The sequence below is a fragment of the Serinus canaria genome, chromosome 3 (genome assembly GCF_022539315.1).
Source record: "Serinus canaria isolate serCan28SL12 chromosome 3, serCan2020, whole genome shotgun sequence".
Taxonomy (NCBI): Eukaryota; Metazoa; Chordata; class Aves; order Passeriformes; family Fringillidae; genus Serinus; species Serinus canaria.
This window is the reverse complement of record NC_066316.1, coordinates 14420379-14434295: the sequence shown is the minus strand read 5'-3', so window position 1 is coordinate 14434295 and position 13917 is coordinate 14420379. Positions and strand designations below refer to the sequence as shown.

The following is a 13917-nucleotide window of genomic DNA, read 5'->3' as shown; positions in this document are numbered from 1 at the left end:
AATTCAATCATTAGGAATGTGACAATGTGTACAAGGAACACTGATTCCCAGCATAAAGGTCCTTTGGTTGTGCATGGTCAGGGTAAAAAGCACCACAAAGTTATTTCTGTACATAAAACAAGAGGTTTTGTACTCTCCTTGAGATTTAAAAGGGAAAAAAAAATCCTGAAAAACTGGTATCAAGTATGGCTACTTTTAAAATTGGGACTGTATTTCAAGCATTTATTAACCAAATTAGGCATATGCAATTTAAATTATGCTTTCCTTGTCATATTAACATATTAATGAATCTACATCAGTGAGCTGAACTAAAAATATATTGAAGATTTGCATGTCTGATTATCTCTGTGGAGTTTTGCAACTGATAATTTGAAAGGAGGACAGGAAAAAAACCCCTTGTGTCAAGGTCTATGCAAAATTACAGCTGCAAGAGGTTTCTTAATCAAAGGATTGTCTTGTATCTTTTGTAAGTTGGAATCTCTTTTTAAATGAAGAGGATTTGCTCCAGGAATTATGTTCAAAGTAGTCATTTCCTCAAGTAGTATATAGGACAATGATGTCTTAACCAAAAGCACTTGCCAGTCATCTCCTCCCAACCACCTCTGTTCAGAGAAAAGCAGGGAAACTCATGCTTCACCCCACTGCCTCTGTAAGAATTTTCAAAACAAGCAAAAAAAAAAAAACCCAAAACTGGACCAGATGCATGCAAGGAAACAGAGAAAGCTATTTTGAGGATAGAACTGTCAACACCGACCAACTTCTTGTAACTATTGAATAAAAAAAACCAACCCTGAACAATAAATGAGTTTATTTGTTAAAGCTGTGAGTAAGTCAGGACTGTAGGACTGTTGCTGTTCCCAGACTTACAGGATCACTTCAGGCAACTCAGCCGAGCTGTGGCTCAGCTCACCACATTTCCCACTAACACTAGACAAAATAAGCAGGCAAGGAATAGGACCAGTATTTCAATCATGCTTCTCACTACTGCTGTCACAAATCCACATAGCTGAGAAACTTTCTAGAAACAAAGAATATCAAGCTGCTAAAGCATCAAGATTCCCCCGTTCCTGCAATCTGCACAGATTGCCACCCCCAGATCCCCTTGCAGTTCATCTCCCTATCAGATACCTTTCCACCCTTCTCCAGATGAACTCCACAATACAAAACTCATCCAACAGCCGTGCCTCTCATTTTCTATTCCTCCTCCATTCTTGGAAGAAAAATTGGCACTTCAGAGAAGTTATCCTCAGCATTCAAGGAGAGCTGCTTCATTTCTGTTCAAGAGATCACTAGCTAGAATTTAAAATGGTGGCTCTTTCAACATGTATGCTTAAATGAGCATTTTTTTCAAGGCAAGATAGAGCTCTCAATCTCTTTTGCTCAATTTTGCCCTCAACCTGTCCCTTCAACAAATTGATCCACACTAAAAATAATGTGGGTGAAAAAAGAGAAAATGGCGGGGAGGGAACAAAAAAAAATTCATTGGGACTCACTGAGCCACTTTCAGCTCCATGAACACGTCACTGCTGGGGCAGCACAAGGCTGAGGACACGCAGCAAAAGTCAGCATACTTTTCAAGTCCACCTGACAGCAAGGAAAAGACCTGACACCAAAACCACCCTCTCAAACCCACTCGTGATCTTTTGTGGCAGCTCCACTCACTGCCTTTCTTTCAGTCCATACTTTGACAAGATGAAGCCAGCATACCAAGGAGCAGACAAATCCATTTAACATGGAGGTAAGTGAATCTGTAGAAAAAAGGCTTTGTTTCCCACAGTCTTCATTCACTGCCTTGGGAAGGGGCACGAGCCTCTCCCAAAACTTCTCTGCTGGCCTCTAGAAGTCCCTAAGCAGCACAGCTAGTGGTTTGTAACAGCAACAGCAACTGCAGCAGGAGTGAGAGCCTGCTTTTATCCAAACAGGGGGCCAGTATCCCGAGCCTTTCACATGCTGATTAACTGCATTTCCATGCAGGGAGCTCACAGCACCTCAGCATTAATGCTCAGCTACCAACTGCCACAGACAGCTTTGCCCACCAATAGATTCCAGCCAGCCACCTGTGAAATCACCCTGTCAGAGGTTTTGTTACCAGAATGATAGGAGGAAAAGAAAAAGGAAAAAAAAAGTTTATCTTTTTTCCATTTTTAACTAGAATGAGTAGAAGCTCTAGAGGGATGGAAAGCCCTAATTTGCAGAAACTAGAATGGAAATACCTGCTCCATGAAAAGATTACACTGAGAATTAGCCATGAACTGAAGGGGTTTTGCTTTGCCACTGTGGACTGTTTTGTTTCTTCTGCTGCATCAATTCTTGCACAGCAAAAATTGGGGTCCATCTTTAATGAAAAGTATACATATAAATAGATCCACACATATATTTAAGATAGAATAAGGAGAATCCAAAGGATTAAGCAGCAAAAAGACTGTCATGCTCTGCAAGTGCTTCTCCCCAGTTATGTGCTAGCTTTCTCCTTTAGTATCTTCTAATATTTTCTCCTGCAGTAGCTCTTCCTAATTAAAATAAATTAAGAACCTGTTTGTTCTTACTTGCACCCCAAATGCCAATGCTCAGAGATCTCAAAAGAGATCATGACAAACCTGAAAGGATCTCCAAAGCGCTTCTCAGCAGCAACATGGCATAGTGTCAAGAGGGGCAAGGCTGGCCAACTGGCAAAACAACAATTTTAAATGCATTAGGCCAGGCTAGGCCTGTAAAAACAAGATGCATTGTTAGCCAATGCAGTGGGCATTTATGTTCATAACAACTCCTTTTTGTCCTGAGTTTCCTCAGAACAAATTACTTGCTTATGTTGATATCCAAGTCCTCTGAAGAACACAAATGGACAACACCACCAGAGCCAAGATGCAAAGAGGCTTTGATTTGCTGTATACAGGCTCTCCAGCAAAGAAATTTCCCCTTTTTAAAATGTTTTTCAAGAATCATGCAAAATTTTTGACTTCTGTTGAAAAGATGCTAGTGGAGATTACAAATTTTGGTCCTTCAACTACATTTCACCTCAATTATAGACTGGTTTTGCTGCAAGGTCACACAGCCAAATGGTGCCAGTCTGGCATTCTGTGCAAATGCAGTGCTTTAATATGCATGTTTGCAGACACTCTCCACACAGCCCCAAGTCGGTGGTGGTGGGACTTGCACAGACAGTGGGACTGCCTGTGATTATTCACACAACAATAGAGCAAGTGTCACGCAGAAGCTGCTCTGTCAACCTGCCCTGAACAGAACAATTCCTTTGGTGATGGGGGAGATGCAATTTAGGGTCTCTGACTCTGGAGAGCCAGCTGCAAGAAAAGGTCTGTGGTGGAACACTTTTGCTGGGGCAATTTTCAACAGCCAGGTCTGCTGACCCCAGCTGCCCCTGTCCCAGCCTCATTGCAATCTGTTTCTTGAGGCTGCAAGAGATGCTCTGGAGGATGTTTCACCAAAGCTATTCCACATTTAATTGCTCTCTGTGAACTGATTGATGTTAGATTGCAAAATATTTGTTGATATCACTGATATTGTATATTTAATAGATTGCAAGTCCTCTGTCATAATGTGCAAGACCTGAGAAGGTAAAAATTTCAGGGGTCCAGGACTGAATCTGAATTTAGGCAGATAAAAAGCAGTAAACAGGCATCACTGCTGGCTTCATACAGCTCACCTTCAATTAATGCAGAATTTCCCCTGTAATATTCTGAGCTCAGCTACAATCAAAAATACTTACATCTCAGTTAACTTGTTCTACTTAATTACTTCAGCAAATCCAGTTCCAGAGTAAAGACAGGGAATACATGAGTATGTGTGCACTTGCACAACCACATATACAGGGCACAATAAACCAGCAGGGAAACTGTCAGCACTATTGATTACAGAATATCCTTTAGGATGTATACATGAGGTAAAAAATACTGTTAAATATAACCAGTGGAAAAGTGACACTTTGAATCAGACAGTTATTTAATACCTCCATTTAATGCTCTTATCTCCTTAACATATTTATTACACTTCCACGTCCCAAGAACCACAAGTAACAAAATTCTCTTCTTGTTCCCCAAGTTTCTCTTCACTCCACAAAGGTGACGAAAACTGACCTGTCAAAGCAAAGGACTACAAAGAGTGCCATGCAGAGGATTAAGTAAATAACTGAGTTAAGTCAGTCTACTGTGTTCGTTTCCTCTCTGTGGAGTGACCTGCTGCCCTCTCCATTTTTTATTTGCTTTTGCACTGTACTGCCCTTATGTAACTGTTCCCTCCAGCTCATAAATTTCCAAGGTGAACAAAAGCTCAAATGATTACATTCAGCTTGGCCACAAAGGTGATTTTTTTCCAACTGACTTCTACTTACTAGATTCCATCATTTTAATCACATAAAAATATTAAGCCCATTGGAGTTAAGTTGATTAATTTGGCTTCTAAATGCCCATGCTTTTCCCATTTTTGATGGGAACATCGTTTCTGATGATGTTAATAGCTACAAAGAGTAAGATAGATTATGGCTGGAAAGGAAAAATGGTTTGATGGTTGCTTTTCCTTCCTCTCTGCAGGCCTGGCTGGAGTTATTTTGGTTTGGGTACCTGGAGCTGCTTTTCATCTCCCCACGCATCACTTTGCCCACACTGATATCCTACAAAAAGCAATCTGCCTTTTCAAAGAGTTCCTACATAAAAAAGACTGGAGATCCATTATCTGGGGCTATTTTCAGCCATTTCTCTGAAGCAGCCTGACCTGGAGTCACACAGAGGCAAAAGCAGGCACAGCCATAATCCTTCCTCCCTATGGCATGAGTGTACTCCTGATGCTGTCTTGGTCTGACCTCTGCAGCAGTGACAGCTATGGCTGGGGACAACTGCAGCTGACAAAAGCCAAGAGAAATGCTCAGAAAAATGCACAAAGCACCACCACATCCTCAGCAGCGTTCAGTGTGTACTCCCAGCAAGGGAATGAGTTTTTACAGAAGATAAATGCTAAGATTTTTTTTTTTTAATTATATTGTGAAAGTGTGCTCATGTGTGAATGCTAAAAATAAATATAATTTGTTTATAGCACAGATGATAGAAATTTCAGCCTAGATTTGTGTAGCATGGACATAATTAACAAGTCAGAAAAAAAATTAATCTCCCAGAAGTTTACTTTGAGCCCTACTTTACTCCTTCTCAAAACATTAATTAAACCTTTATAATCATTGCAACTAAAACTTGATGAAATGTCAAGCTCCAAAATACTGGAAGCATTTTCTCTCCAATATACAGCACATGACAATTGTCTATACTCCTTATGAACTCTTTCCACACATGAACTAATAGAATTGATACCTTAATTATTATTATTAGTAGTATTATTTTCTCTGAATTACCAGGGTCTGGACCCAGCCACCAGCAGACAGTAGGTAAACTGCCAGCTGACAGTTCCTACTTTTTCAGCACCAAGTATGCTGTTGCACTGGCAAAGGTGCACTTCACCTAGCAAGTCCTTTCATCAGAAAGTATTTTATCTCATTGGGGAGAGTTTAAAGTGCCAATCAAAATGTAATCATAAGTACTGAATATTAGACTTTCACTGAAAGGGCTGTAACTAATGCCTGTCCTTTAAAGAAAAACACTTGTTTTTTGGGAAGATACACATCCCTGGTGATTTCAGACCAGAGAAAGTATATGGAGTGAAAGGCTGCTGTTTGCCCTTAACTTTGAAAGAAATGATCCTAATTTCTTACCTTGTATGTAGCTTCTAGTATTTGCTACATTGTGGTATTTACTTACTGTCTATCATTAACTGCTATGACCCCTCTGTTAGGTAGAGGCTTTTAGAAAAGGAAAGAGAAGAGAGATACAATATTTTGGGAAAAAAACCCTTTAATCCATAATCCTGATGTGATTATTTCAGGTCTTTCCGGGAAGAATCCTGCAGCTTCATGTTAAACCAGGGCAAAAAATACTCTTTGATCATAAAACATGCTTTAAGATGCAACAAAGCCCCAAGAGAAGTTATATTACATGGATTACTGGTATCTTAAACACTGAAAAGAAATGTATGTGGAAATACCCATTCTGTAAATAAGTTAAAGCAAAAAAGCCAAGAACAAATTCTCAGCTAATCTGTAATATCTGATCAGTCTCAGACTGATTAAACTGCAAAATATATAATGCTATATATTTATATAAAGAAAGTAAAACTTACTGGCAAATCAGCCCACAGGAAGAACACAGCCCCATGGGAGAGGCAGATCTCACAAGGAAAATAACATGACAAAGTCCAGAAAACAAGTTTAAATATAATCTTAGTGCCAAGCCACAGTGCAAAAGCAATGCAGTAATTTTCTGTCAGTGGCAAGGTCAGGTATAAATCTGGGACTGAAATGTGCAGGTAAGCCAACACTGCCCAGCAGTGGCTGCCCTCCAGTGCTGGTGCAGAGGGGCAGGAAGGGCATGAGAAGGAGGATGCTCCAGCTCACTCTCCCATCCCTCTGAGCAGATTCATGTCTGCCTGAAATTTCATGCCAAAAGAGCTCAGAAAGGGAGACATGCTCAGAGAGGGAGAACAAGATAAAAAAGGTCATAAAGAAGGGGACAGGTAGTTACAGGTGTTTTAAGAGAAAGCCAACAAATAGATAAAAAATCCAAGAGGATAAAACCATTGTGCCAAAGAAAAGGTGGGCTGTTCAAATGCAAAAAATGGACCAGCAGTGATAAGCACTAAATATCACAAGATGAAGGCAAATGCAGGCTAAAGTGCAAGTACTTTATAATTTTATTTTTAGTCACATTGCTAAAGATAATGGGCTTTCAAAGCTGATGGCTAGCATGTTCATCTGCCTTTAATCTTAATATAGACCTGCTAGGATCTATAAAGACTACAACACCAGCATAAAGGAAACTTTTAATGTTGCTGTAAAATCTTTACTGAAGAAGAGTTCAAACTCCAATTTACAGATCTTGAATCAAATTTTTCAAAGTTCAGAGCATGGTGTTTCCAAATGTTCCTCATTAGAAATGTTTTCAAGAGCACTTAGGGAAAAGGGTTCATTTTTTTTCTCTTATCAGTAATGACAAGGGTAGCAAGAATTAATGCATGCAAGTTGTGATGGATTCTCAAACCCAAAAGCATCTCTCTCCAGCCAGAAAACATCTACAAAATTTGACAAAATTCACATAAACTCAGTCTAGTGGCATTTATGAACCAGTCACTTCCAATTAATTCCCCATTCTCAACCACATCAGATTTCACACAGTCTTCCCCTCATGAAAGAGCTGACTAAAATTCAGAGAAGGCAAGCAGGAAGCAAAGTTATTTATTGAAGTAGAAGGAGCAGATGCTCCACCAAGCAGCCTGGTCTTCTGCTGGGCAGAGACCTAAATCCGACTCAGAGGCACTGAGAAGAATCAGAGTGACTTCTGGAAAGGTACATTTTCTACAGAGCATTTCTTTGCTTCTGTTGAACCATGAAATATTCATGTCAATTCATTACATATCCATGCATTTGTATATTCCTCTGTTATCATGTGTCCAAATGAAAACAGTCTGTTGTGAATAATTTACTCCTGAATCATCAGCCAGCTTTCTTCTTCAAAGCCAGATCTTCATTATTCATCAATTCCCATCTATGGCTGACAACTGTTTAGAAAATATGTTCTCTGCTAAATTTAGGAAAGGTACCATTATATGTGTATTTAATGTGCTACAAAACATCATATTTAGAAGAGATGTGCTAACAATAAAGTAAAAATACTTATAAAGACTATAAAACATGACAGTTTCAAGTTAGTGGGCTGGATCCAGCATGCAACAACAACTTGTTCAACCTCCAGCAGGAGTCTCTGTGACCTATCTTTCCAGGAGGTCCCCAAACCCCTGTGGTTTCCCAAACCTCATCCCATCACAGGAGCATAGAGCCTGATGCAGAGTGCCTCAACCCAAAGATTTACAGCAGAGAACTTACTTAATGCACAGCCAAAGGCTATGTGAAAGCAGAGCTTCTTAGAATAAATGTACATTGACTCAAGTGGTGACAATGCTCATTACTCCATGGTTGTTTCAGTAAGGACCAGTTTAACTCACACCAAGAGTCAGGCTTGCCACAGCTCACTGGTATCCTCAGGGAAGGAGGCAAAATTGTCTTTGACGGCAATTCCAATAATGCATTTACAAAACCATTTCCCTTTGAAGCATGAAGGGGCATTGCTAAAATAATGCATTTTGATTTTGTTGTGGGGCTCTTTGGTAAGAGACATTACAGTGTCTCAGAAATGTGTATTCCTCCTCCATTCCCTGACTCTCTCTGCCGAGGGTGAAAGAATATAAATGTCCTTGCTGCTTGATGTTACTGTAAAATCCATTACTGGAGGGAAAAACAGGTTCAAAACAGGAGTCACTAACTACATAATCCCCTTGTGAAACACAACAGTGATTCTGAGTTAAGGATGCATTTTTTAATGAATGTAGGTATTTCTCCCATTTGCTCACTAATGTACTCAATGTACTCATTATAATGTGCTCCCTTGTAACCTTCTTATTCAAAGCAACCTTTTTTTCCATTTGCTGCTAATAGAACACAATCATTTTCAATCTCAAGATCCTGAGCAGAAAACTCCACTTCTCTGAGGTTAGGAAAAAACCTGAAGCACACACCATTATTGTAGCGGTCACTGCAGAGAACCACGAGTGGAAGGCTCAGGGAGGATCAGCTTCCACTGACTGCAAAGAAAGTGGAAGAATGACCAACAGAATGACTCCAACAATACCTTCTGTCTCTGTCTCTGTCTCTGTAGGATCCCAGATCATATGTACCTTCATCCTTGGCTTGGCTCAGCCACACAATTGGAATTCAATCATTCCTATGCACATGTATATTCCAGGTATACAGACTGAGGTATTCCTAATTCAGGCACTCTTGTTATTAAAATACTATGAAATACAAGGAACCTTCCTAAACATTAACTAGTAACATCAAAATGCCCAAATCAGCTCATGGCATGATTTGCAGTAGCTACTGCTAAGAAATGAGGTTTTGAATTTCACTAAAACATTGCAGAGAGAAAAGGTATAAAATTGAACCACATGTCCTGTTAGAAAACAACAGCAAATGTGAAGATGGGAATCTGTGCCTTTAGCTGTACAATCCTATGGACTATAACGATAAAAAAAGGAAGGCAATGTTCAGCACTGATAGAACTATATATATATAGATAGATATCTTTCAGGCAGATAAGGCCAGATTGCATAATATGACAGGTAATAAGTAACATAATAATGGGTGTTATGTAAAATAAAAAGGAGTCTTTTCCCTCAAAATTACATTTTGTTCTAAAACGTAATTTGTGAACTTTACTCTTTTTCATCTCCTACTTTGCATATTTTAAGTAATTTTAGTGTTGAATTAAAAGAAGACTAATTGAATTTGCAGTGCATGGTATAGAAACAGAATTATAAGATCGTGTTTGATTTCTACATCCTCTGATTTTTCAAGCTTAATGTAAAGAGAGCTGTCAATATATATGTCATATATATATGTCAAAATATATATGTCAAATCTTCTTTATATGAAGATATGAAAAAAAAGCAAAAATTGCATTCACCACCAGAATGTTCCTTTGTCTCCAAAGATGGACCCCAACTTCAAGTCCATTAAAGGGCCAGTGGTGACAAATCAACTGGCTTGATTGGGATGCAGTGAATTCAGCAATAGGTCAATATGCCTCAGTGCACGTGTAGCCACATCAGGTTTATATATTTTGCAAAAGGAAGCTTACCTGCCCATTTTTTCCCAGTTCCATTTCAACTATTGCAACAGGAGTGTTGATCTGATCAATGTGCCTCAACTGTGACTTCAGGTCCACTCTCCAGTTCATGTTTTTCAGGACATTATCCCAGCGGCTCTGATTGATCAGGCTCTCGTGGATTTGAGTCCGGTGGTTCTTCCAAAACTTTGCAATGACTGCAGCCTGATCTGATGTGATGCCACCTTGTTTTTTGGTTTGGGCAGTGAGGAAAGCTTCCAGCTGATTCAAATCCATGTCTGCTGAAGCAATTGACTGTAGGAAAATAAAGGGAGTAAAAGGGAAAAGCTTGCTTAACTGAGGACTTAAAGGACACATCTTTAGGATTTGACAAATACAGGATCTTAAAGGGGTTGCACAAACAAACCAGGTTATGCAAATAACCTGACACCTTTCATTAAAACTCAATCTGCAAGTGTCTACTAATCCCAGATTCCTGCCCCACAGCAGCTGGAGGAGAGTGGGTTGGCTCCAGCAAAGAGCTGGGAGCACCTCTGGGAATTCAGCACTGGTATGGGATAGCAAGGAGGTTTCTCTCTGTCTCCTGGCCCTTTCCCCACTGTGCCACAGGCATTCCCAAATGGACAATGCTACAAACACTGTCTCAGGTCTGGCACTGCTGCTCTGCTGGGCCAGGAAACAGGAAAGCTGGGACAAAGAAGGTGTGTTCGTGGGCTGGAACAAGTGAAGGGACAGCCCAGCTCACTGCAACACCCACAGTTTCATCTGCCATCTCCACACTGCAAACAAGGAAGAAAAACTTCTAAGTGCTGCACCAGCAAAGCAGGGCCTGCAGCAGCAAGGGCACGAGCCTTTCAAGGGAGAGTCAAAATGCAACTGCATTTTTTCATCTGTATTATTCTATCTGTAAGGCCAAAAAAGCCTCAACAATGCACTTGCAGCCTGTTTTAGAGCATGGGTGGACTTTGTCAGGCTTTATTTGTATTTTGCAACAGAGTGGAAGGGGTCATTTACTCCTTGTCCTTGTGCAGCAACACAAATTATTATTTTTCCTAAAAACCCCCTTTTATATAGATATCCAGTTTTTCCAACTATTTTTTCAAAACTGATAAACCCACAGCCTTGTTTCTGCATTGCCTCAGTGGCAATAGCTGCTACTATATACGGCCACAAAGGGAGGATGGGAGGTAGAAAAGGGAAGTTGTGGTTAAACTTCCCCATCGCCATTTCAAGCAGATGCTTTTGCTTCATTTTCACACAAAATGGATGCAACTTCTCCAAAATGAACACACCACCTCCAAGCACATGCTGACATGGAGCACAGCAAGGTGAAGTGCAGGCAGTCCTTGGGATTTGTCTCAATTTAATCTTCCTTGATGTGGTACTGCTACAGCTGCATTCCAGGCATTGGGGAAACCAAAGCCTCATTCCTTCAGCCAGGGATGTGACATCGTGTAGCTTTGGGCTGGACACACACACTGTGCACCTCACACTGCTTGTCTGCAAACTGGGCAGTGCTGATCTAAAAATGGAGGTGTTTGCAGTGTTTTTTTACAAGGGATGAGCTGCATTGCCTCGCTTTCACAATAGATCAGCTGCCATCTGTTATGTGATTGAGAAAAGAAATGGCAATCAACACTAGGAGTAAACCCTCGGCTGTATTAAGGCTCCAGCTTAATAGGAGAATCTGTGATTTTATTATAAAATCTGAGCTGCCTAGTGCACCATTCTGGCTTTTATATAGGGCATTTGACATATTGGTACATACTGCTTGCTTTATATCAGAAATATTTAACTAAAAGGTAATTATCCTGTACTAACTCATTATGCTGGAAGTGAAAACAGCACTTCTTTTTATTTCCAGAAGAAAAGCAATTCAGACTTACAGTCCTTTCCTACAGCCACATCTTACACTGTCTACTAACAGCAGCGTGGAGTATTTTCTGCTTCAATATTTTTCACATCACTACATCTGTGTTTGTGTGCTGTGTGACACCAGCTACTGCTTGTGTACTCCTCCTGTGTTGGTTGATGTGAATGGGGGGAGGAGGGCAGGTGAATCAACAAGCACAGACCCCAGCACCTTAAGCAAACCCTGTCAAGATCAAGTTCAGACACAGACTTTCTTCCCAGTTCAGCTGTGCAGAAAATTGCCTTCTGTTTTATCCCTGTGCAGAAACCAAGAACACAAACTGTGTCCTCTGCACTGAGTGAAGCAAAGGTGTCAGGGCAAAACAGCTCACCTGTGTTAAATGTGAATCCAATGCAGGTGCGTGCATGGCAATACCAGGCACCCCATTGCTAGGCTTGATTTCATAACCTTCAAGCATTTCACATTTGCAATCCTCTGGATTTTTTTTTAACCTCACTCTCTTCACAACAACCCTTTTTGCAAGATGCAGCAAGATTTCTGGCTGTGTCTTCTAGGCTGATAAAAAACTGCAGACACAAAGTTCCTTATTGTGCTTGACACGTGATATAAATCTGACTTTGAAATGTATCCAGACAAGGAAGCTTATGACCAAACTTGAAATTTTAAGCATAAGGAACACAAAACAATATTACTAGAGCATATACAGGACTGTTCAACCTGGCTGTTTGGTAAAGATCATCAAGTGATTGACAATTAATTAAGGTGTGGTGTGAGCTACATTTAAAAACTCTGCACCTTTTTTATTATAAGCACCCCGATATAGCTTGCTACCAAAAGAGTGCCACATAAAACCAGAGGAAGGAAACCATGCATGATAATTAGCCATCATTTATACTTCCTTCATATACACATGTGCACATGTACACACAAGAGGGATAGTTTGATACTCTACACATAAAAGGAACTTACTGCACACAGCCAAGAACCTAAAAGATAGCAAGCATACTGCATTTGGGTGATTTATCAGAAAATGCATACCTTAAATAACACAGCCTTGTAATCCATCATTCAGACTAGAATCTCTCCCTTCTTGGAAATATGACTACTACTTAAAAATTCCTTTAAAAAATTAACTGGAAGTGGGTACAAACAATCAATGAGTTATATTTTGGTACAGCTGCATGAAGACTTTAATTAATGGAGACATATTTTCTTTGAAATTCCTAAACAAATCCCATTGGCTATAATGTTTTCAAGTCACATAAGAACAGTAACTCATTTTAGTATTCTTTTTCATCTTAACTTGGAAACATTTCACTGTGGACAAAAATTGAAAGACTATTTAAAGTCTTTGCTGATCTTTTTGGTCTCTTGTTGCATGAACATTTACACAATCTATTCTTTAAACTTCAGTTCAGAATTTTTTCAAGCTTGGGAAATGTTTGATTTTAACTTGGCAAAAAATTATATTTCAAATCACATTCTGCATAGCATTACAAACAGTTCTTTCAATTACTTTTAACAATGCTCATTTATTACATAGAATATCCAAACACAGTGGACACATCCGAGGGGTATTTCTAAGGATTGATTTAAGTTAGAATACTAAGAAGTGGTTCTTCTGTGCTTATAACTGGAAACAGATGAAATATTATCTGATTATAAGTCTCCCTCTCATGCTATTAAACCCCAGGAGCTTCAGATGAGCATTTATCAGTCCCAGGACAATGACCAGCTGTTGTTCAACTCCAACTGCCATGGTGAGAATTGTTTCACTGCTGGAATAAACAACACATGCACAGTTTAGCATCCTAACTGGAAAATTCTCAGAACTTAAAGGTATTGAAACCTGTTTTATCCATCTGCTGCTAGAGCTGAATCACTGTAAGCACTGGTTCTAAGAGTGAAACATCTTATTAATGCCAATTTCCTAGCCCAGACAGACCTTAAAGTGCAGAATAATTGCCACATCTTCAGTCACTGTACTGTTAGTGACACATCATTATGTTACAGAGACTTAATGCTCCCAGGTAATTTCGGGTTTTGATGGTAATCACAAGTAATTTACCATTTCAACATAAAAATCTTCAACTAACAAAAACCAGAAAAGCTCTCTTAAGAATGTATAGAATCACAGCTGTTCTATGTCAATGCCAAATGTAAATTAACTTTACTGTGACTATTCACTTAAATGTCTAAGTAAGAAAAGTAAGAAATGTCTATTTCAAAACTAGAGTCTGTAGGACAACACCATTAGATACTAAAAATTTCCTCACATGATGTATTTTGTGATTTGATGAAACACTTTTTCTT

The 13917-nt window shown here is 39.5% G+C and overlaps 2 protein-coding genes across 4 annotated transcripts in view; both read right to left on the bottom strand.

Moving 5' to 3' along the window:
* B3GNT2 (UDP-GlcNAc:betaGal beta-1,3-N-acetylglucosaminyltransferase 2) overlaps positions 1 to 9852 on the bottom strand; it is a 73974-nt gene extending 64122 nt beyond the window's left edge. The window contains exon 1 of the mRNA XM_050972599.1: positions 9744 to 9852. The gene's annotated coding sequence lies outside the window, so the exon portion shown is untranslated. The remainder of the gene's footprint in view (positions 1 to 9743) is intronic.
* COMMD1 (copper metabolism domain containing 1) overlaps positions 1 to 13917 on the bottom strand; it is a 62277-nt gene that overhangs the window by 34540 nt on the left and 13820 nt on the right. For 2 of the 3 annotated variants that reach the window (XM_050972602.1, XM_050972601.1), the window contains exon 2: positions 9744 to 10025. In XM_050972602.1, the coding sequence (XP_050828559.1) occupies positions 9744 to 10025 (282 nt within the window). Of the gene's footprint in view, positions 1 to 8518; positions 8689 to 9743; positions 10026 to 13917 lie in introns of those variants that run through there. The other variant, XM_050972603.1, reaches the window with a different exon arrangement.